We start from the raw sequence: 20212 nt of genomic DNA, 5'->3' as shown, positions 1-20212 counted from the left end.
ATATTGCCGGACTGTTCCTAACACATGACCATATCTATCCTTGACTCGTTGCCTTGTTGTTAGTAGGCATGTGATGACACTCCACGCCAATATCGGTGAAATATGTAGAGAATGCCTACTAGCCATAAGGCGTAAATCGATCCCTGCCCACTCGTACCAAACTCTTGCTTAGACGCGTATACACTGTTCTCGTGCAAATGCAAATGAAATCAATACCCAGCGGATCCGCAAAAGACCAGACCCAAGAAGCTAAACGGCTTCATCGTAACACGTCAGCCCCTCTTGGCATGATTTTAGTACTCCAACTACGTGTTTTAGGGACTCTAGGCTACTGTCTGCTGAAGCTTGCTGCCAGTTTCCCAGTGCACGTGTTTGGAATCGCGATCGGCAGGTGTCTCTTGTGACGATGACGCGGCATGAGCTCGGGTCTTAGCGAGAAGAATCTGGTGGTCGATCTTGCGCTCAAGCATCTCGGTGAGGCTATCGAGGCCTTTCTTGAGACAGAAGCCACCTGATTTGTTGGTTGACGACTGTTGTTGTTGGGTTGGCGAGTTGTGAGGGGCAATGGGTGCGGGTTTTTGTTGCAGTGCGGAGTTGGTTGCCAGGACAAGCGCTTGAGAGGCCATTTCGAAAGCTTGTTGTAGGACTTTGTTGTAGGATTTACGAAGAACTAGGGCTGTGAATGTTGAGTGAGATGCAAATGACTTGTGAGGACTGTTTGGAATGGAAACGAAACAAGAGGTTGGGTCGGTGACAGCGTCCTTAAATAGAGCATGCTCTGTATCTTAACACTGACCGCTCCGCCCCCGGCATCTTCGTAGTCAAGCTAACGAAAGGCCACATGCGATGGTCTGCGGCGATGCTGTTCTGTTTGCGTATACGCTCATCGTGGCTGAAGGCTGCGGAACACGCAACTGCATATAGATTCATCCAATCGGACCGTGACACCTAAATCTGACTGTTAGCCCAAAAGGCTCATAGCGCGCCCTTAATCCCCATGCTGTCAGCATCCATGCTTACCTTTGGCCAAACACTGTCAAAACCCTTTCTACGTGTAGCTGCATCTCGGTGTTCTCGGTAGCCCAAGATTTCCGTGTGTTGCAAGCCTCTGCCAAGATTTTTCAACCCCCCAGACGACCAGGATGTTGTACGAAGCCATCAATCAGAGGCTCTGTAGCATTCACATGCAATTTGAAGCTTTTTGGCAGAATCTTATCCCATCTTGATCGAAGAAGTACGAAGATATGATCTCGCATGGCAGTACACATCGAAATTCACAGTCTGGTGTTTAGTTGCTCAAGAGAGCGAGAGAGTAACGGATGTAAGTAACCAGAGGGTGATTTGAGAAACACTGACAGCAATCCACAATCGTCAAATATTGGAAATGGCTATGCGCAGCGTATAAATGTCGGATCGTAAAAAGAATGCCGTGGGTCTCGAGTAACATGATACTCTGGCCATGATCTGACCGTATCATCACTGACATAGTCCCACTCAGACCTGCTTGTTTTCAGCTATTGCGAACCGCACACTCCCCTCCGCACTTACATCAGTATCAGCTCTAGTTGCGATTTTACTTTTCGCGCTTGGACTCTGACGATCCTCGAAGCAACTTCTTCAAAGAAGGGAGGTAGAGAGATAGCTAGTGTCATCTTCTCTAGATTTGGGAAACGCGCTCTTCGCGCTCCCAGGTTGACTAGCTGTGACAAACACTGTGCCTCATCCGAATGCATAAGGTTTCGTTCTGTAGGGTTCAGATTGCCTGTCGCGACAAGGTGGCGCAGATACAACGTGCGCAACGAAGCTGGCAGGCATGACGGACCGAGCTCCTGGCTCCTCAGCTTCTCCTCTTGACTTGACCTGTGCAGACACATTGTATCAATCTCCAGGCTCTTGAGTTGCGACTGCTTGAGAATCTCTCTCGCATCGAACGCGCCGCTGACGGCCACGTCACCCTGGTAGATGTAGTCATGGTTCACATCGTTGCATTTGAAGCTGAAAGAGCGGAGACTGGTCTCAAATGCATGTCTAAAAGCATGCACGAGACACCGAAAGACTGGGCCGTTGAGTGTATGTTTCCTTTCTCCCTCGTAGTCGCTATGAATACGCAAGCTTTCCAAGTTGCGAAAGACTGCAGCAAATTTCCAAATCTCGTCGCAATCTTCCCACCAGGTCTCGGGATCCGAAAAGGACATCTCAAGACTCGCGATGGCCGTGTTGGCGATTCCCCAGTTGATGGAACTAGCATCATCGACTTGTCTGGCTACAACACCAGAAAGACACAGTGTTGTTACTGATGGAAGCTGCAGTATGGGCAAAAGATCTGAAGTCTTGCAAGACGTGAGGTCCAGATCCAACTTGTGCAGACCTGGAAGATGCTGAGCAAGACGCAACACTTCATGTGTGATGTTACAGGATTGCTTGATACAGAGCTCCCGAGTATATTGTGATAGTTCAGAGCAACACCTTATTGTCTGCAAGAATTGGTCTTTGTTCTTCTCCAATAGGACAATAGAGTAGTACAGATATGGCTCTGTGATGCGATGGAATTTGCGTGATACCATGGATAAACTGACGAGGTCTGCATAACGAACACCATGCCGGTCTGGTAAAGGTTTCACGGCCTCGGAAATAATATGATCCAGAAGCTCCTCGGATAGACTGTCCATGGCGAAAGAGGGGTAATGTCGTGAAGGAATGCTCTCAACTCTCTTGCGAAGTAGCCAAGCAGGGGTGCTTGTGGGGGTGCGGGGGCAATGTTGATTAGTAAATTCCTTATCTGATGTGTACTAGATTTTATTGGATGGGACTCTTTGCGGATGTCGAAGATACTTGGGTTTTGTGGACACAGACGGGAAAATCGCAGCCAAAATCAATATGTCCTAGGTGGGCGAAGCTGAGGTAGTTGGGGATATCGTATAATTTTGACATATATAGAGGCTGAATGTTTCCGTGTGGCAAACAGAGAGCTGAAATCAGCGTCAGGCCGAGTGATCCGCCCTATTATAGCAGCAGATATCCTCCGCTACCTTGGAACACCTACACCTCTACTTCAATTGTCAAATCAAGGCATCGTTTTGCTCCACAGAATATTTTTTCTAAATTTCAAGCACTTATGCCGATTTTCAACGACTGGGACTTTCCTTTACTCCCTTCTGAGGAGCAAAGGCGAAGGCTCCTCCTTGCGCATGAAGCTGCGGCGGCATCACCCTCGAAAAAACAAAACTCGCATGCGACAATCAAAGACTTACCTGACGAGCTCATCCTTGAGATACTGGAGTACTTGTCAGATACGGAAACCCACAAGAGAAAGATTTCAAATGCTCTGAGTTTGGCATGCACAAGCCGTCGTTTTTACCGCATTGCAATCATAGAGGCTTATGCGCTGTTCGACCCACGCTACTGCAACGCCTACCTGTTCCTCCGCACATTGATATCGAATCCGCAACTGGCCGCACTCGTACAGCACGTGAAGAGAAATACCTTGGAGGACAAATATAATCCGCGATACGAACCAACAGCGCAGGACAAAAGGGTGATCAAAAAGGCTGTGCAGGCCCTCGAAATCCGCTATTGGAGAAAATGGGTAGACAAATGCAACAACGACCCTGGAAGTTACGAAGTACTGACGGGCATAATCCTACTATATTTACCGAATGTACAGACCATCACGTATACTGGCTATGATCGGTCCAAGTCTCTCGCGAACGCTCCCGACTGGTCATTCTTTATGAACGAAGCACTCGGTTGCGAAAATGGGAAAATCCATCACTTTGAAAATCTACAAGAAGTCACGGTCCATGCATTTGACTTGCAATTATTTACTCTCGCGCCTTTGTTCAGGTTTCAATCATTGCGCATGCTACGGTTAATAGGAATCGCGGAGTTCCACTCTTCCCGTCGAGGAGAGAGCAATGCTCGGACGCTTCGAGGAATGATAGACAAAAGGGAAAATAATATAGAGACACTTTCTCTAAACGGCTATTTTTACACTAAAAGCTGTTTGGATTTCTTAATCTCAACTTCACGGCATTTGAAGGCTTTTGAATATGCCATATCTGTGGACATGGTACCGTGGTTCAATGGGTCGCCCGTATCTATTCTTCGCAAGCTAGCCAAGAGTCTAAGGCCTCATCAGAAATCGCTAGAAACTCTTACGATTTACTGCGAGATGGAAATAGAGAGGAAAACGCCTGGTCGACTTCACAACCACAGCGGCCTAACCGAGTTTACATCGTTGAAAGAACTCAGTTGCCCTTTGGGTACACTGGTAGCGGAATATGGTAAAGAGTTTATAAATGGACTACCGTCGTCGCTGGGGTCATTCCAAACGCGTATCCGAGCTGACCCAGAAGACCGCAACCACCTTCGTTCATTAAAACACCTGTTGGCCAGCAGTGCGACTCATACACCTAAGCTGCGTGAGGTTCAAGTATTTTTACTACACTCTGACAAGAGAATTCTTGAGACACGTCTTTGGAAGCACCTTACTGAACTGACTCGTGACGCGGGGATTAGCTTCGAGTATAATTTGGTAGAGGATGACTTCTATGGCGGATATACAGACGATGAGAACACATTTGGTTCCTCGGACGAGATGAACATAGACAGTGATGAGTCCAACAATGAGTCGGATGATGATAGTGAAGAGGATGGTTGCAGCAGTGACGAGTTTGAAGATTATGAAGATTTTGGTGGAATTGACGGGTATGGTGGATAGGATCCGTACGCAGAAGAGTATAAATGTGTTCGACCCGCTTGACTTTGAACATCCAACATGCATTCACTCGTATAAACCGCCTTAGGACGTCCACACAATATTTCAAATGCATTTAGAGAAAAAGCAGCCTACCATCCTCAACCAATATCCCTGCACATCCAATTGTATATGCCTCAAGGCAAATACAACCGCATATCCCCAGTTCCCAGTCAACCTTGTGTATCCCACGCACGCCACGTTTACAAAGCTGAACGACAAGACTACAGAACCCAGACTTTGAGTTTCAAGCATACGAAGATTCCTTAAATTACCGCAATCCTTTTTCATGTAGGTATCACCTGTCGAGGTTTCACCACCAACCTTGTGAAACGGATTCTGCAACCGGGTATTTATCAATTCAACTCAATCAAAGACGAGAGCTGAAAGCAAACCCCAACTTCCAACAATTTAAATGCAAAAAAAGCCTGGTGATACGAAGGGAGTTTGTTGAATAGAAAATTGGACCAAAAAAAACAAGGTGCTTACATACAGAAAAAAAAATTAGAAACCCTTGTAGTTATATAAAATGTCAGCAAAAACACACCACTTTCACACCCTATAATCTAGTGATATACTAAGAATCACCACGTTTTTGTTTTGTTTTACTGTTCTCAAAAAGAATAACCCCCTCCCCCACATAAACTTCACCGGATGATGTTTCTTCCCCTCACGCAACCACCCCCTCGTCTCGTCTCGGCCGACTATCCTCGTCTCGGAACGCTAGCACTTTCAGGCCCCCACCCCACTACGCCCATGTAAAAGTGCTCGCCACAACCCCGTGCCTCATACATGCGGATTGCAGCATGCATGCAACGCACGCAGCCTGAAAAACAGTACTTAGTGGAGCCGGGGGGGGGGGGAGGGAAGGAAGGGATCGTCTGAGACGGGGCCAAGCGCCAAATTGAGGGGGGACGGGGAGTTAGAAAGGAGGGGAGGAGGAGGGGTCCAGAAACAAGAGGGTTACTAAAGCTAGTAGGATTTCTGGCTACGACACACACACGGCCCGTAGTATCGGCAATGGTAATTGCGGGTGTTTTTATATGTAAACTCGATACGACCCCAGTTGGAGGAATCAAAAATCCCATTTCGAATCAACGCCTCCCTCTCTCACAGATAACCTTTGCATATATACAAAAAAAAAGAATTGCAAGACATATAAGAAAAAATGACAACAATCAAAGTCATCAAACCCGACCCCTCATACACGGTCCCCCTCCTCATAAACGGCCAAGAAGTGACCACCAGCACAACCTTTGCCGTCACCTCGCCCTCCTCGCACAAAGACCTATGGCGCGCCTCGTCCGCCTCCCCCTCCGACGTAACCTCAGCCGTCAGCGCCGCCAAAGCCGCCTTCCCAGCATGGTCCAAAATGAAGCACTCTGCCAAACGCAACATTTTCCTCAAGGCCGCCAGCGTGATTGAGGCGCGCGCCGACGAATTCGCAGACTACATGAAGCTCGAGACGGGGGCGGGGGATATGTTTGCGAACGGGTTCAATGTGCCCAAGATGGCGGATATGCTGAGGGATGTGGCGGGGCGGTTGAGCGGGGTCATGGGGCATATTCCGAGTTGTGAGGAGGAAGGGACGAGTGCGTTGATTGTGAAGGAGCCGTTTGGCGTGGTTTTGGGGATTGCACCTTGGTATGTTATATTTTTGCCCCTTTGTACCACTTTTATCCATAAAAAGGTGGGTATGATGTGCTAATTCGGATTGATTTCCTTTGCACAGGAATGCTCCGTACGTTCTTGGTATGCGCTCTATTCTCTACCCCCTCGCGGCGGGCAACACGTGTATTCTCAAGGGAAGCGAGCTGTGCCCCCGCACATGGTGGGCTATCGGAAGTGCACTGAGTGAAGCTGGGCTTCCTGCGGGCGTGCTGAACGTGCTGTTCCATCGACCCGAGGATGCAGCGCAGATTACCACTGCGTTGATTGAGGAGCCGGCTATTAAGAAGATCAACTTTACCGGATCCACGGCTGTTGGGCGGATTATTGCGTCAACAGCGGGTAAGAATCTTAAGCCTGTGCTGCTGGAGCTGGGGGGCAAGGCTAGCGCTATTGTGCTGGATGATGCGAATCTGCAGACGGCAGCGGTGCAGTGTGCGCTGGGTGCTTTCTTGCATGGAGGTCAGATTTGCATGAGTTCTGAGCGCATCTTGGTGCACAAGGATATCAAGCCACAGTTTATCGAGGCGTTCAAGGGCGCGGTAGAGGGCATCTTTGGTGGCGATAAGCCAGCGCCCGTTCTCATAGCTGCACCTGGTGTGGAGAAGAACAAGAAACTCATTGCCGATGCGGTCAAGAACGGAGCAAAGGTTGTGCAGGGCGACTACGAAAAGGACGAGAAGCACCCCGAGACAAACGAGACATCAGCCACACGCATGCGTCCTGTCATCGTCGACGGCGTGAACAAGAACATGGAGCTTTTCCATACCGAGTCGTTTGGTCCCTCGGTGTCCGTCATTGAGATTTCGAGCGATGAAGAAGCCATTGAGATTGCTAATGATACCGACTATGGTCTTTCTGGGGCTATCTTTACCGAGAACCTTGGCCGAGGACTGAGAATCGCAAAGCAAATTGAGAGCGGGTAAGTAGCAGCTTGTGGTGACTAAGTTGCAGTTGAGATGCACGTGCTAACACTAATACAGAGCTATCCACATCAACTCCATGACTGTGCACGACGAGTGGACTCTACCTCATGGCGGCGCAAAGGCGAGTGGATTTGGTCGCTTCAATGGCCACTGGGGTATCGAAGAGTTTTTGCGCCTCAAGACCATTACCTACAAAGAGTAGGTTCCATGTCAGGGTGGTACTCGAAAAGCGTCGTAGACTCCTAGTTATGCAAAAGGAATAGAATAAACAAGTCATTAGCGGATGAACACGAATGGGAATTGCTGTCATGACTGAAGTTCCGTGACGTCCGTGGACCATTACTCGGAACATACTACGGTGGAATGATCACCTCCGGCCTTTATGATCGCCGTGCATGACATAATGCCTGCTAGGCTCCCATTCTAACAGGTTCTTCGAGAAAACACGGCTTATCATTATGTTATCGAGAACGTAAGCGCTTTTGCGGGGTTGGTTGTTGGAGTTGCAGCAATAATTCCCGACAAAAAGCTCCATGAATGATCTTGTTTCATGTACCTGATGTTTGGTACGCAGCGGCGGGCGTTACCCGAGTCCAATCATCCAGAGGCTTTGGCCAGCTCCAGTCGTGGCTGACTGTGGCATGCATATCTTACGATCTGGTGCAGAGTGGCGTGGGGACTAGGTTGGTCTCTCTGCACGTGGCTGCATTTGCTTTGCTACAATCACTATGCAGGTCGAGGAGAGAGGGGTCGGAGCTTATTGCTGCCCTCGGTTTTTTTTTTCAGAAAGTTCGCGTGTGATTATTCCATCAGGGTGTCGCGTGTACCCAAAGGGCCCGAGCATTTGTTTATGAGGGGGCTGGGAAGGAATACTAGTCGAACGTTGCGGTATGCATGTATGTTGGCCAGTAGGCCGGCCAGGGTCTGGCCTAGAGAAGCTTTCACCCATCAATCGGACTCTGACGCTCCGTGTCAGGTAGACTGGTGATTGGCTTTGACCGGTGAGGGTAATCGCCCCTTTTGTCGGTGCCATGGCGTTGTTTTGCTCTACGACGCGTGTGCTATTCGCTACACCTGAGGTAGCACGGATGTGTGAGCTGGGACTAACGAGGCCCGGGATTCGCTACACGGGATATGCGGGCGCACTCAGGCCCAGGCGAGTGGTAGTCGAGTCGTCTTACCACCAGCTACACTGCCCATGTAAGGCACCCACCGACCGTGTATGGCGAGGGCTGTGTGATGGGCACGTGCCAAGTGTGTAATGGCAACAAATACGCGTCGAGAGAAGGACATTTGGCATGTAGTACTAGGCGCCCGGCGTTTTGAGGAGCCGTAGCGATCGACAGGATATGTAGCTGTCAGAGACGAGGCAAAAAGAGAGACGGCGAAGAGAGTCGAGAAGGAACTACTGCACGCCCGGGGCCCTGGCGAACAGGTAGGTTCGAGAGCAGCATGCCGTGTGCCGAAGCAAAAAGACGGTATGACAGTCTGGGAGTACCTGGGCGTTGGCAGTAGAGTTTTGTGGCCGCAGGCGTATGGTTGGACAGGTGTAGGTCCACTTTACCAGGCACTTTGGTACCAGCGACGGCCGTGCCCTTCCCGCGTCATGGGCAGGCAGAGTTTGGGAGCATGCGGCTTGCCAGGGCGGGCCGGAGACAAGGACGATGTTGGTAGTCAGGCCAGCGGACAAGGGCCAGTGTGGTGCATTGCGTGCAGGGCGAGTGGAGCCAGGTGTGCGCTGGACGACGTGGACTTGTCTGCTTGCGGCTTGGGAGGTGCATGCTAAATAAAGCCAGGCGCAGACTTGCGCGAGGGGGAGCGCCGGGGCTCCGCCAACGGTAGGTAACAAGACGACTCGACCTGCACCGCGCCCCTCTCTGCTGCCTTCGTCCTGTCCCTCCAAGCCGGACGGGGCTCTCTTGTTCGTGCTATTTCTCTCGCTTTGCGCTGCGTTGCTTTTGTCTTGACCCGTCCATCTGCTTGCGAGGGCTGCCGACCTTGTTCTCCCACGCGACTTACTACTTAATACCACACGCATACACCATACATACAACATACATATCCAGAAAGAGAAGAGCGCGTTATACAGAAACAGCCTCGCACGCGTAAACAACAATAATGGCGTCGGACCAATCCCAGGCACTGTCGAAAAAGGTGTCGATATTCCGACGCTTCTCCAGACGAGACCGAGGCGATACCCCTCCATCGCCTTTTCTCATGAACCAGGGCATCCGCCCGCCTGTCCAACGAGCACCACGAAGACTGCAGCGTAACCGCTCCCACGCACCCGCTCCTGTCGGCCTCCTCACACCACCGCCATCTCCACCAGAGAAAAGTTCCTTCGACTCCAGCGAGACATCCACACGTTACCGCCAGCCTGCTCACAACCACCTCACCACCCCTCCACATTCGCCAGGCTCGCGAGAACGCGTCGTGCCCAACACTCTACTCACCAAGCCCTTTCCCGGAAACCCCCAAATCACATCATGGAACATCTTCCTTCCCCCTTCGCAAATATACTCGCTCTATCTTGGCCACGCCCCTCAGGAAATGGAGGATAAGTGGTTCATCTACAGTGAGGGGCCAGACCAGGCCGGCAAGCTCAAAGTCCACTTTCACCGGAGTTGGACGGGCATCAAGGTCGCTGAGCTGTTCGTCGTCATGGACACAAAAGGTGAGGGTGCAGGCAAGATTGTCGGCATCAAGTGGAATGGCGGCGAAGACATGAACTGGATGAGCGAGGAAGAGGCCAAGTACATGATCCGCACCGCCTGCCGATGGCAATTGAATGTTCACTTGGAAGATTGAGAGTGAGAGAGTGAGAGTGAGAGCGAGTTTGAGACGGCCTGACGAATTTGTTGTTACCAGGCCGACGTTTTAATGACTGGTGTTAGCGATGCCCCAACATGTTAATATGGCTTGCTGCGATTTTCAAAAGAGGCTCTTTAGCCCTCGTACTACGAAGTATGACCTTTTCCGAATATACGATTTATGAATGTCTGACCTGCTGCCTTCTTTTGCTTCCAGATAACAAGTATATGAATGTTTGACCATGTGACTTTTCTTTTTCAATGGACCCTCTTCAGACAATGAATTTTGCTGACTTTTTTGGCATTTATTATTTCGTTGAGTGCATTAACGCGACAATGCTTACCTTTTGGCTTGCACCATGGAGGCATTGTTGTACCGCGCTGCTGCCATGCATGCATCCACCCTAGGTGACTTGGGTTTTTTTCGCCCCAGATCGTCGCATCCAGGTCGCCTGCCCTCGTATAGCGACCCAAAAGGGCTGCGCATGGTGACGGCCTGGATTGCTGCGGCGCCGTGGGGGCTGGCAGCCACACCAACTGCACGTCTGCACGCCCCCGACCAGTAGAAGATTCCTTCGCCTCTTGTCATTTCGGTTTTGCTGCTCCTCACCCCCATTTCTTCCCCCCGCACAGCCCATGCCATCGCCGAGTAAACCACGACGTATCCAGTCGATTCGGCCCGAAAATGCATACCAACTTTGTACCTACGTCCGACAGCTCCTCGCCCCAACCCCAACGCCTTCCTGTCAACCCAAGACGGCACAAGGTCGCGCCCGACCAGAGAAAACGTGTCGTGAGGGCGTAAGTAGCATTCCGTCATGGGCCACCGTGCCAGAGATTTGCTCCCGAGTGATGCCAGTCTGGCCGTTGAAAACGTCTGGAAGAGCAAGACTTAGCAAGACGCCCCAGCACCGCCACCACCACCGCCCTCGCTACAAAGAAAGCACCCCTCCACCGGACCAGGACTAACATTCACCACGCAGATGCAATGCCTGTAATGTGCGCCGTGTCAGATGCTCTGGCGAACAGCCTTGCCAACGATGCCACAAAACTTCGCGGGAATGCGAGTATCCAGCGCCCGAGTCAGACAAACTCTCGCTCAAGGACGAGCTGGAGCGCCTGCGAAGAAGATGCGCAGCACTCGAGGCTGGCTTTCAATCAGCAGCTCCAGAAGACGCAGCAGAGCTCATTGCCCAACTCGACCATGCCCCATCTGCATCACGCCAGAGTGGCCCTACCTTTCCATCCGTGTCCATGGATTTGGACCAACCTGATGCTAATGATGGCCGCCTACTCGTCGACCCTTGCGGCACCCAGAGATTCCTGGGCGAGACGTCTGGGGCGACTTTTCTCGATTATTTGAAACAGTTCATGTTAACCCTAGTGCCTTTGACCTTCCACCCGGAGTCGGCAGATGGGTCTTCTTTTGTTGCGTCTATAGGTCGTTACCAGACGTACGACTCGAGGCCGATCCCAAACCCCAATGTGGACCCCCTGTGGTTGCCTGATTGGGCAGACATGAACTTGATGCTAGCAGAACTGCGGTCCTATGTCCAAGACGGCAAGGACGGATTCTTGTCTGGTGGCATTTACTGTAAGCCATTGGATGCAATAGCCGACATAAACCCACTGACGTCTTCCTCTAGGGTGGGGCGACCTCAACAATCCTCCCACGCACACAGCCAGCTCTGTCTCGTTGACTTCGATGACTACAGATGACACACACAGATACCTAGCTTTCTATCACGTGTGCTTTGCTCTGGCCACGTCAATCGGCCACCCTCTGTTTCGAAAATCAGATCAACATGCCGGTGAAGCCTACTTCAAGCGCGCACGCAAGCTTCTGGGTAACCCTCTGGACACTGTGCGCTTTACCCTGAGTGATGTTCCAGTGCTAACTCTTATGGGTTTCTACTTGATTGAACTCAACCGTAGAGATGCGGCTTACGTATATGTCAGTAATTCCCTTGTAAGCAGCGTGTACCAAATGCATACTTACTTGGGACTACCCCGTCCAGGTCAGCCTGGCGATCCACATTGCCATGATTCATGGCGCATTCAGGTCCTGCAAGGATGAAGAGAACAAGCGCATCTTTTGGACACTGTACATTTTGGACCGATGGCTTGCTGTCCTCATGGGACGCCCGCCGACCATAGCTGACGAAGCAATTCGGATTCCTCTTCCATGCGATGAAGGGTAGGTATCCTGCGTTGAAGTATATTACAACGAAGTTAGCCGCTGATACGCCTAGTTCACTGCCACCGTCTGTGGGCCTCCGTGCACACGTTGAACTATCCCGCATCGCCGGGTACATTGTCTGCGAGACGTTCAAGATTGCTCCTCGTAACTTTAGACCTGGCTATTCAGTCACGAATATAGACAAGGCCCTCAAGATGCTTGAAGAGTGGAATTTGGAACTCCCGTCAGTGCTCGCGAGCGGAGAAGGTGCAGATTCCGCCGTGCTGTGTCTACATATGGCGTCCAACCAGCTTATTGTGCTAACGACACGCCCAATCTTACTAGCAGCCGTCAAACAAGCTGTAGCCGAACGATACATTAACGGCCAATGGTCGTTGCAAACTCATGTACATGGCAAGCATATCCACATTTGTATAGAGGCAGCTCATCAAAATATCATGTTGGCCCAGCGATTGTGCCAAGTGCGAAAGCTGCTCCAAGCGGGCTTGCATTTTGTCTTCAATGCTGGCGTCGTCCTGCTACTTGAACAAATACTCCACTACTCCGGTGGCCACAAGACACCGACCCCAAGTATACATACGCCTGAGATTGAATTTACAATTCGCACATTTGAGAATGAGTCAAGAACGGGGACAAACTATCCCCGAGACTGCTTCAAGGTTCTCCAAGATCTCAAGGCCTTGGTGGATCGGTATCTGTCCCACGATCATGGGAGGTTGGAGCCGGGAAGCTATCCTCATGGCGCCTCCAACATTCCCGGTCCGCCTCATGCGGCGCCACAAGACGCTGGAATGCAGGGCACCACGCCAGGTCCTGGTGAAAACAACGGCTTGTACCAAGAGATGAGGACGTGGATGCAAAACGACGGGCTACAAATGCATCACGGCCTACCCATGTGAGTGGTGGGCCGCGGAGATGCCTTCCTAGCCAATGTCATGATGAGGCACCGGCTCGCTTGTGGCTGATGGGGACTTTTTTTTCCACGAGCCGCAGCATGACCGGCCTATAATATGGTTGGCGTGACTCACCGTGCAGAGGCTCTTTGACAGCTTGCAGCTGGGAGCTGGGAGAGTCGTAGTGGTCAGCTCAAAGGGGACCAGGATCCTGCTGATGTAATCCTGGCCAAGCAAGACACCACACCAGCATCCCTATTCGGGAAGGAGGAGAGAAAGAGGCACGGTCACGAGCCATCACCCTTGCTGACATGGATGCTGCAATCGATACTCACCCTACACCCCCGGACCATTTTATACCCAGTACGCCCAGTCCTGACGACCGCACCCCTGGACTTTGCCCTAAGAACCCTGCAAGAGAATCTGATCTGGCTAGGCACATGTAACCCAGCCATCGAGGATAAGCGCGCATTAGCAGACAGGCCACTTGCCAGGCTCAACACCCTGATTGGCCCGTCTACGTGTTTTTTTCCCCGGCTCGATCGGGAGCCTGTTGCATGCCAAGGCTCTACTACATCGCCAGCGTCGGCCAAGCTGCTCCACAGAATATTATATAAAAACGTCACTAGGAACGTGAGCAGTGCACGAGGCTGACCATGACTGTCAAAGTGAATCAGGTTCTTTGCGCTTGGTCGCTTTCACTGTGGAGCCTGCCTAAGTCATGGCCCGTTTGCAAGAGAATGAGTGTGAGCCCTTGATTCCCTGTAGTACTTGTACTCGCAGCTTGAAGTCTGCTGCTGTAACAGCCACCAACCTGGTCGAGTCGTCGACAATGTCAACCGGCGATCAGCCCACTTGCCTTTCTGGCGAGCCTACATCTAAGCATGTCAATAGAAAAATCGATATCGCTCTCCTACCCTTTCTGTCACTACTTTATCTCCTGAACGGCCTCGATCGATCTAACGTGGGGAATGCGGAGACTCAGGGTATGTCAAGATCTCGCATTGTTGATCGCAGCAGCTAACCATACGCTGCCCATAGGCTTTACGACAGACATCGGTGCTACCCCGGATGATCTCAATCTTGCAGTCTCGCTTTTCTTCATCACCTTTGTCCTGCTACAGCCTCCCTCAGCTGCGATGGGGAGATGGCTTGGCGCAAAGCATTGGATCACCATCATCATGGCAAGCCCCACCACTTATGCTTACATCATGTGGCTGGTGTCCTGACTTGTGTTCCAGATTGGGTGGGGAGTCTTCACAGTAGCACATGCCTTCATTCGTGGCCGGAGAGCGCTTATTGCTGTTCGGCTCATGATTGGAGCATGTGAAGCCGGCTTCTATCCTACTGCTATCGCATACCTCTCAGCCTTCTACTGCCGGTACGACCTCGCAGTCCGTATAGGTCTGTTCTATGGCCAGTATGCAATAGCTGGCGCTTTCTCGGGATCAATTGGTACGCGGTCAGCATAATGGACAGTAGCAATACTCAAACTGATAAACATGTGATTAGCATTCGGCATTTTCCACCTCAATGGCACTATACTGAAAAACTGGCAATACCTATTCATTATTGAGGGGGGTATCACCATAGTCGTTGCATTCGTTGCTTGGTTTTGGTTGCCCCAAGGGCCGGGATCAGCCTGGTTCCTTACAGATGAAGAGCAAATATTCGTCACACAACGCATCATCAAGGACAATGCCCCCTTCATCGATCATGAATACAGCAACGATGGTATACATAAAAAACGCCTTACAAGACGGGACATTATGGAAACAGCCAAGGACTGGAAGCTTTGGTTTATCCTGGTGTTCAATATCTGTGCAAGTGTACCAAGCCAAGCATTCTCCGTCTTCATGCCTATGGTTGTTCAAGGCTTAGGATACTCATCCATCGAGGCAAACCTGGTAATCAAATCCATTTTCTCGAATTGAATGGTGCAGAAAATAACTAATTCAATTTGTTATAGATGTCTGTACCCCCTTTCGTTTGCGGTGCTGTAGGCCTCTATCTGTTTGCCCTCAGCTCAGATCATCAGTATATACTCCCAAGTCAAGTATCATGGGCTTTGCTAATTATGCCGTCAGGAAAGAGCGAGGCTATCATATCATCATGGGAACATGCATCGCGCTAGTGGGTCTTGTCGTAACTGTGACTACGCAGTGCCACAGCATTCAGTACATAGGTCTATGCATCCTGCTGTTTGGCAGCTACGTCTCAGCCCCTCTTACGGCAGCCTGGCTGAGTGGGAATAATCCTGGTAAGTCAGGAACAGCCCCACTTGGCCGATCGTCGCATCGACATTAAAGATCACTATGCTAATTAATCCTTTTAGAGCCAGGTAAGCGCTCCCTTGTCTTAGGGGTAAATGGGTTCGGCAATCTTGCAGGTGTAATTGGCAGTCAGCTGTACAAGAAGAAACATGCACCAAGATACCTCACGCCTTTTTACGCTACATTGGGATTTGTTGCAGCTGCGCTTGCAGGCTACATAGCTTACAGGTATATTCTCAAGGCCACCAATGCGAAAAGGCTGGCGATGGCGAATTCGATGAGCGCAGAAGATGTAGAAGCAGAGCGTCTAGATCGGACTAGATATGCGGACGCAAAGTGGACATTCTTGTATGGGCTGTGAGGCATTGGCTGTCTGGCGCACTTCCTATAGAAGGTTCATTCAACTTTTGTGATAGGTCTGTCACAAGACATAGAGATTGAATACACAACACCTAAGATAGAAGAATAGTTGTCTAATGTCTTTGAACGTGCTACCTTACAGTACACTGAACCCTCACTCATTAAGATGCCTCGGCCCGCGGCGTTAAGACCGGAGATACCAACAGTGGGGTACAATGCCAATGTCATGCATCACCGTCGTACCAGTTACACGGCGCAAGTTAGCCCATCTTCCCTTCAAAGCGTCCTATTTTCGGCCCCGATAACTTCAATCGGCATGTTCCAATTCTCATCACTTGTCCCCAATCCCTTCTCATCACGATCTACACGTCTACTGCAGTCCTCTGACCCACCACCATCGCCACCACTACCACCCATGGCCGACGACGCACCCGCCCCGGCCCCAGCCTTCCCTTTCCTTCGCCTCCCACTAGAGCTCCGCGAGCAAGTCTATTCCCACTACTTCCACCCTGGCGACCACCTCGTGCGCAACACTGCGCTCGAATCAAAGGGTTTCTTCGGCGGCGTCTACCACTGGGACCTCGACGTCTTCTACGTAAACAAGCAGATACACCGGGAGAGCAAGCGCGTGTGGCGACGCGAAAACATCTTTGTCAAGATCGCGACGCCATGGCCGAGTGCTGGTATGTATCGTGTTTATCTCTTGGCTACGGACGGGGTGCCCGAGCAGCTCCATCAGTATGGCGGTATTAGCTTGTCTGGTAGTCATCGTGAGCTCTTCTCCCCCCCTTCATGTCCCTCTTCTACCTTTCAACTTATCCCCCCACTTTCTGAGAGAAAAAAAAAGCGTCATTTGAAGGGGAAAACGTGGGAATTTCAAGGCTGATTGTTGATGTTTTGAGTATCTCTAGTCAATCATATCTCGTCAGAGGGCTTGGTGCCGATTGTATGTGCGGATGCACAGGCGAATGCGTTTACGGGGCATCATGCTGTGGTGCAGATTGATTCGCCGATGCAGATTGTAACGCCGGAGCATATGGTTGTCATGCTGGCGGATGACTTGCCGTTGTTCACACGGACATGGTATTACAGTGCGTTGTCGTATCCGACGCTGAACGAGCGGCTGAACACTACGTTTATGCTGCGGAATCCAGCGAAAGCAGACGAGGCCAGCGAGGAGGATAGAGAAGAGCAAGGACAGGAACAAGAACAAGACGAGCTTGGAGTCCCCCTCGCCGTCCAGCGAAAACTCCTCCTCCCATTCGAACACGTAAAGGGCCTCCACGGCTCCCTCTTCATCGGCTTCTCAAACACCGTCCAGTCGGAACTCGCGCGCCTCCAGGCCCGCCCCATCCCCTCCCTCGAGCAAAGCCTCGAATCAGCAACAGACTATCTAGCCGCCGGTGACGCCGCGCTAGCAAAGTCCACAGAACCCACCGCCCTCGAAGCAATCGAGCTCTATAAGAAAGCCTTTCACGCAATTCATATCTTAATCCATGGCCGCACCCGCCGCGTCATGGCCGACGTCTTCTTCCAAGAGGCAGTCTCCCACGGCCGCTACGCAGGCCAAACCGGCATCACCGTCCGCATTGTCCTGCGCCTCAAACTTGTCTCTCGCTTCCTCGCAGCCTACAACCAGTTATCTCGTTGGGACGACTCCGCCTTTTGGGGCATGCGCAGCGTCACCATCCTCGAAGAATCGCTCAACCCCGATTTCGAAATGTTCCTAGCAGAGGTCTTGGGTGGCTCTGACGTCGGCATGATTTACCTCCGCACCGGCATCGCGTTCTGGAATATGGAAAATAAACGTGAGGACTGGATGGGCGAATTGATTAGTTATGCGGATGATGAGTTAGCGGGGAGTCGCCGCTTGTGGGATGCAGCGGTTAGGTTTCTCAGGCATGCGAATAAGGAGGAGGCCAGGAGCGAGTTGCTGGCGTATGGCGTCCCCCGGGAGACGGTGGCGCTGTTTGCGGATGTGCAGGCGGCGAGGATGGATGTGGAGAGTATGGTTGCGAGGGATGGGAGTAGTACGAGCGAAGAGTAAAGTAAGCAAATAGACAAGATACATTGAGCAAGTTGGGGAAGGAAGGGGGGGGGGGGCTTAATATCAGTCCCCCCCTTTCTTTGTTGTTCAAACTTGTATACGTGCAATGGGTAGTGTTTTCTTGTGTGTGATCATTTACTATTCCAACATAATATATAGTACAATAAAGTCTTCTCTCCCGCCCCGCGCGCGCGTCATGATAGCATAACCCACGCACGGTCAACTTTCTTCTTCCTTTTCCTTTGTTCCTTTCAGAGGACTGTGGTATCAAGAGTGGAATACGTATGCGTTCTTTTCGTAGTTGGTATCTTTTCATCCTCATTCAATCACCAAATGGATAGAGATTTCTTATTTGGTCTGAGTTGGCTGTGCGCCTGCCTGATGACTAGCAGCAGCTTCCTGTGCAGAGGCTGCAGAAGGGACGGTAGCAGATTGCGGTGCGGCGCCGCCTAACCAGCCAAATGCGCCGGCCTTCATATCCTTGAGCTGGGCTTCCTGCATCTTCTTTTCCTCCTCAGCCATTTCCTTGAGCCATTGCTCACCATTTTCGCGGATTTGCTTGTCTAGATGGATGTAGTTTTGCTTGTTGAATTCGCGGTACATGTCAATCATCATCTTGCCCTCGTTCATGCCCTGCGAGACGTTCTGGTCGCCGAGGACCATGCCTTGCTTGGCGGTGTCGAGACCCAGACTCTTCATGAACATGCCGCCTGCGCTGCCTCTGCTCTTCTTCTTTTGCTCAGCGAGATCGCGCTGGAATTGCTCCCGGAGTTTGGCTTCTCGGCGCGCGTATTCGGCGGGAATGTCTTTGCCCTCCATGGACTTTAGAACAGTGCGGACATCAATGGGCGTGCCGGTCTGGCTCATCATGGCGAGATACTCAAGGAAGGGAATCATGGCGATAAGGCCCTTGTCGTTGGGGTCGCCTTTCCATTTGGGCAAGACAATGGCGTTCTCCGGCTGGAGCTTGACGTGCGATGGGTCGGTGTCGATAATGATAACTTTTGAGAGGTCGCGATTGAGATAAGAGAGATCCTGAGCAAATTAGTAAAGTGAAAATGTATTTTTTGAAGCAGCTGTGGACGCACCTTGATGTACTCGCCCTTCTCGAAGCGTGTCGCCTCGCGGAACAGAGGCCACATGACGAGGCGGAAGGGATCGAGTTTGCGGATAATAGGGTCGGCGTCCATGGACTTTACGGAGGTGAAGATGACAAGCTCGTACTGTGAGCTGAGGTAGCGCAGGAAGTAGTCAAGGCCAGGTCGCTTTGCTAATCGGTAGCCGTGCTTGGTAGTCCATTCCGAGTGTAGTAGCAGATCTTCCAAACTTAGGACAAGCGTCAGTTCAGGAGCCCCTCCAGGAATTTTGTCCTTGTCTGGTAGCAGTTTTTGGAAGGTGGGCTCAGTGTAGTAGGCCTTTTGTCCATTGATGCGAGCGGCTGCGCGGGCATACATGAGGCCCACTGTCCACCCATTTGGAGCATCTGGATGTGCTGATTCCTCTTCCTCACTCTCCCAGTTCCTTCCCATGAAGACAGCCCCAGTGGTACCAAATAGCAGCATTCCAAGGTATGACCAGTTGGCAACCCTATTCCGCCGCCTGTCGGTACTTGTCTCGTATGCAGATTTGGGTAGTTCCCCACCCGCGCCTCCTTCACGGCCGCCTGCAGCGCCTGGTATTGGGTCTTCGTTGGGGTCATTCGGGTCCCTCTTTGCCTTGCCTTGAGCTTCGGCTTGCTCTTCAGCAAATGTTGAGGGAATACCATATCGCAGATCGGGTAGAGGTTTTTGTGGCTGTTGTGACTCGGGACTCTCGGTGGTGGGATCGGTGTTCTCAGCAGCCAATTTGGGCCCTGACATCTCGGCGTGCTCTGCGGTGTTGAAATTGTTTCCTGCATCTTGTGACGCCCGGGTGGCGCTCTCAATGGGTCTTGAAGGCTGTGATGGTGTTGTGTTGCTCTCTGAGGATGCTGCAGTATCAAATTCTGGCTGCTCTGAAGAGTTTACCGGGTTCGGCTGCGCCTTGTTTTCCTGGGCAAATTTTATGGGATCCGACGGCTTCCAGGTGTTGTCTTTTGGCTTTCCAACTTTGGCATATGTGCGATTCCATTGCCATGTTGAGGCTATCGACACTGTGCGCGGAGCAGCAAGTACAGGCCGCGTGCGCAGCGCCCGAAAGGCACCTCGCGGCAGCATGGCGGGCAGAGGGTGAAACCTAAAGGAAAGCACAAATTAAGAAGAATAAAAGCGTTGAATAAGCAATGCGCCCGTAAAACACAT

General features: G+C 51.3%; 9 protein-coding genes across 9 annotated transcripts; 6 read left to right on the top strand and 3 right to left on the bottom strand.

Annotated features, from left to right (window-relative positions):
- Positions 1-323: 323 nt before the first annotated feature.
- Positions 324-626, bottom strand: COCCADRAFT_89248 (uncharacterized protein; the record flags this gene model as incomplete). Its single annotated transcript, XM_007711469.1, has 1 exon — positions 324-626. One exon carries the CDS (start codon positions 624-626, stop codon positions 324-326), a length of 303 nt encoding a protein of 100 aa, XP_007709659.1.
- Positions 627-1544: 918 nt separating this feature from the next.
- COCCADRAFT_2819 (uncharacterized protein) lies at positions 1545-2669 on the bottom strand (the record flags this gene model as incomplete). The annotated part of the gene is made up of 1 exon (XM_007711403.1): positions 1545-2669. The coding sequence occupies one exon, from the start codon at positions 2667-2669 to the stop codon at positions 1545-1547; it is 1125 nt and encodes a 374-aa protein (XP_007709593.1).
- A 446-nt stretch (positions 2670-3115) lies between these two features.
- On the top strand, positions 3116-4720 carry COCCADRAFT_24092 (uncharacterized protein; the record flags this gene model as incomplete). The annotated part of the gene is made up of 1 exon (XM_007711414.1): positions 3116-4720. The coding sequence occupies one exon, from the start codon at positions 3116-3118 to the stop codon at positions 4718-4720; it is 1605 nt and encodes a 534-aa protein (XP_007709604.1).
- A 1204-nt stretch (positions 4721-5924) lies between these two features.
- Positions 5925-7552, top strand: COCCADRAFT_89167 (uncharacterized protein; the record flags this gene model as incomplete). Its single annotated transcript, XM_007711468.1, has 3 exons — positions 5925-6400; positions 6489-7346; positions 7408-7552. 3 exons carry the CDS (start codon positions 5925-5927, stop codon positions 7550-7552), a joined length of 1479 nt encoding a protein of 492 aa, XP_007709658.1.
- Positions 7553-9468: 1916 nt separating this feature from the next.
- Positions 9469-10158, top strand: COCCADRAFT_2816 (uncharacterized protein; the record flags this gene model as incomplete). Its single annotated transcript, XM_007711402.1, has 1 exon — positions 9469-10158. One exon carries the CDS (start codon positions 9469-9471, stop codon positions 10156-10158), a length of 690 nt encoding a protein of 229 aa, XP_007709592.1.
- A 687-nt stretch (positions 10159-10845) lies between these two features.
- On the top strand, positions 10846-13259 carry COCCADRAFT_89204 (uncharacterized protein; the record flags this gene model as incomplete). Its single annotated transcript, XM_007711467.1, has 5 exons — positions 10846-10953; positions 11190-11754; positions 11897-12114; positions 12179-12357; positions 12413-13259. 5 exons carry the CDS (start codon positions 10846-10848, stop codon positions 13257-13259), a joined length of 1917 nt encoding a protein of 638 aa, XP_007709657.1.
- A 715-nt stretch (positions 13260-13974) lies between these two features.
- Positions 13975-15887, top strand: COCCADRAFT_34516 (uncharacterized protein; the record flags this gene model as incomplete). The annotated part of the gene is made up of 7 exons (XM_007711435.1): positions 13975-14239; positions 14295-14437; positions 14495-14708; positions 14766-15160; positions 15223-15290; positions 15341-15513; positions 15589-15887. 7 exons carry the CDS (start codon positions 13975-13977, stop codon positions 15885-15887), a joined length of 1557 nt encoding a protein of 518 aa, XP_007709625.1.
- A 447-nt stretch (positions 15888-16334) lies between these two features.
- On the top strand, positions 16335-17927 carry COCCADRAFT_71545 (uncharacterized protein; the record flags this gene model as incomplete). The annotated part of the gene is made up of 2 exons (XM_007711466.1): positions 16335-16569; positions 16798-17927. Coding segments are annotated over 2 exons (1365 nt in total), but the record flags the coding sequence as incomplete, so codon positions are not given.
- A 354-nt stretch (positions 17928-18281) lies between these two features.
- COCCADRAFT_24088 (uncharacterized protein) lies at positions 18282-20128 on the bottom strand (the record flags this gene model as incomplete). Its single annotated transcript, XM_007711413.1, has 2 exons — positions 18282-18968; positions 19022-20128. 2 exons carry the CDS (start codon positions 20126-20128, stop codon positions 18282-18284), a joined length of 1794 nt encoding a protein of 597 aa, XP_007709603.1.
- Positions 20129-20212: the final 84 nt, after the last annotated feature.

Source organism: Bipolaris zeicola (assembly GCF_000523435.1).
Source record: "Bipolaris zeicola 26-R-13 unplaced genomic scaffold scaffold_29, whole genome shotgun sequence".
Taxonomy (NCBI): domain Eukaryota; kingdom Fungi; phylum Ascomycota; class Dothideomycetes; order Pleosporales; family Pleosporaceae; genus Bipolaris; species Bipolaris zeicola.
This window is presented reverse-complemented; position numbering and strand designations above follow the sequence as displayed.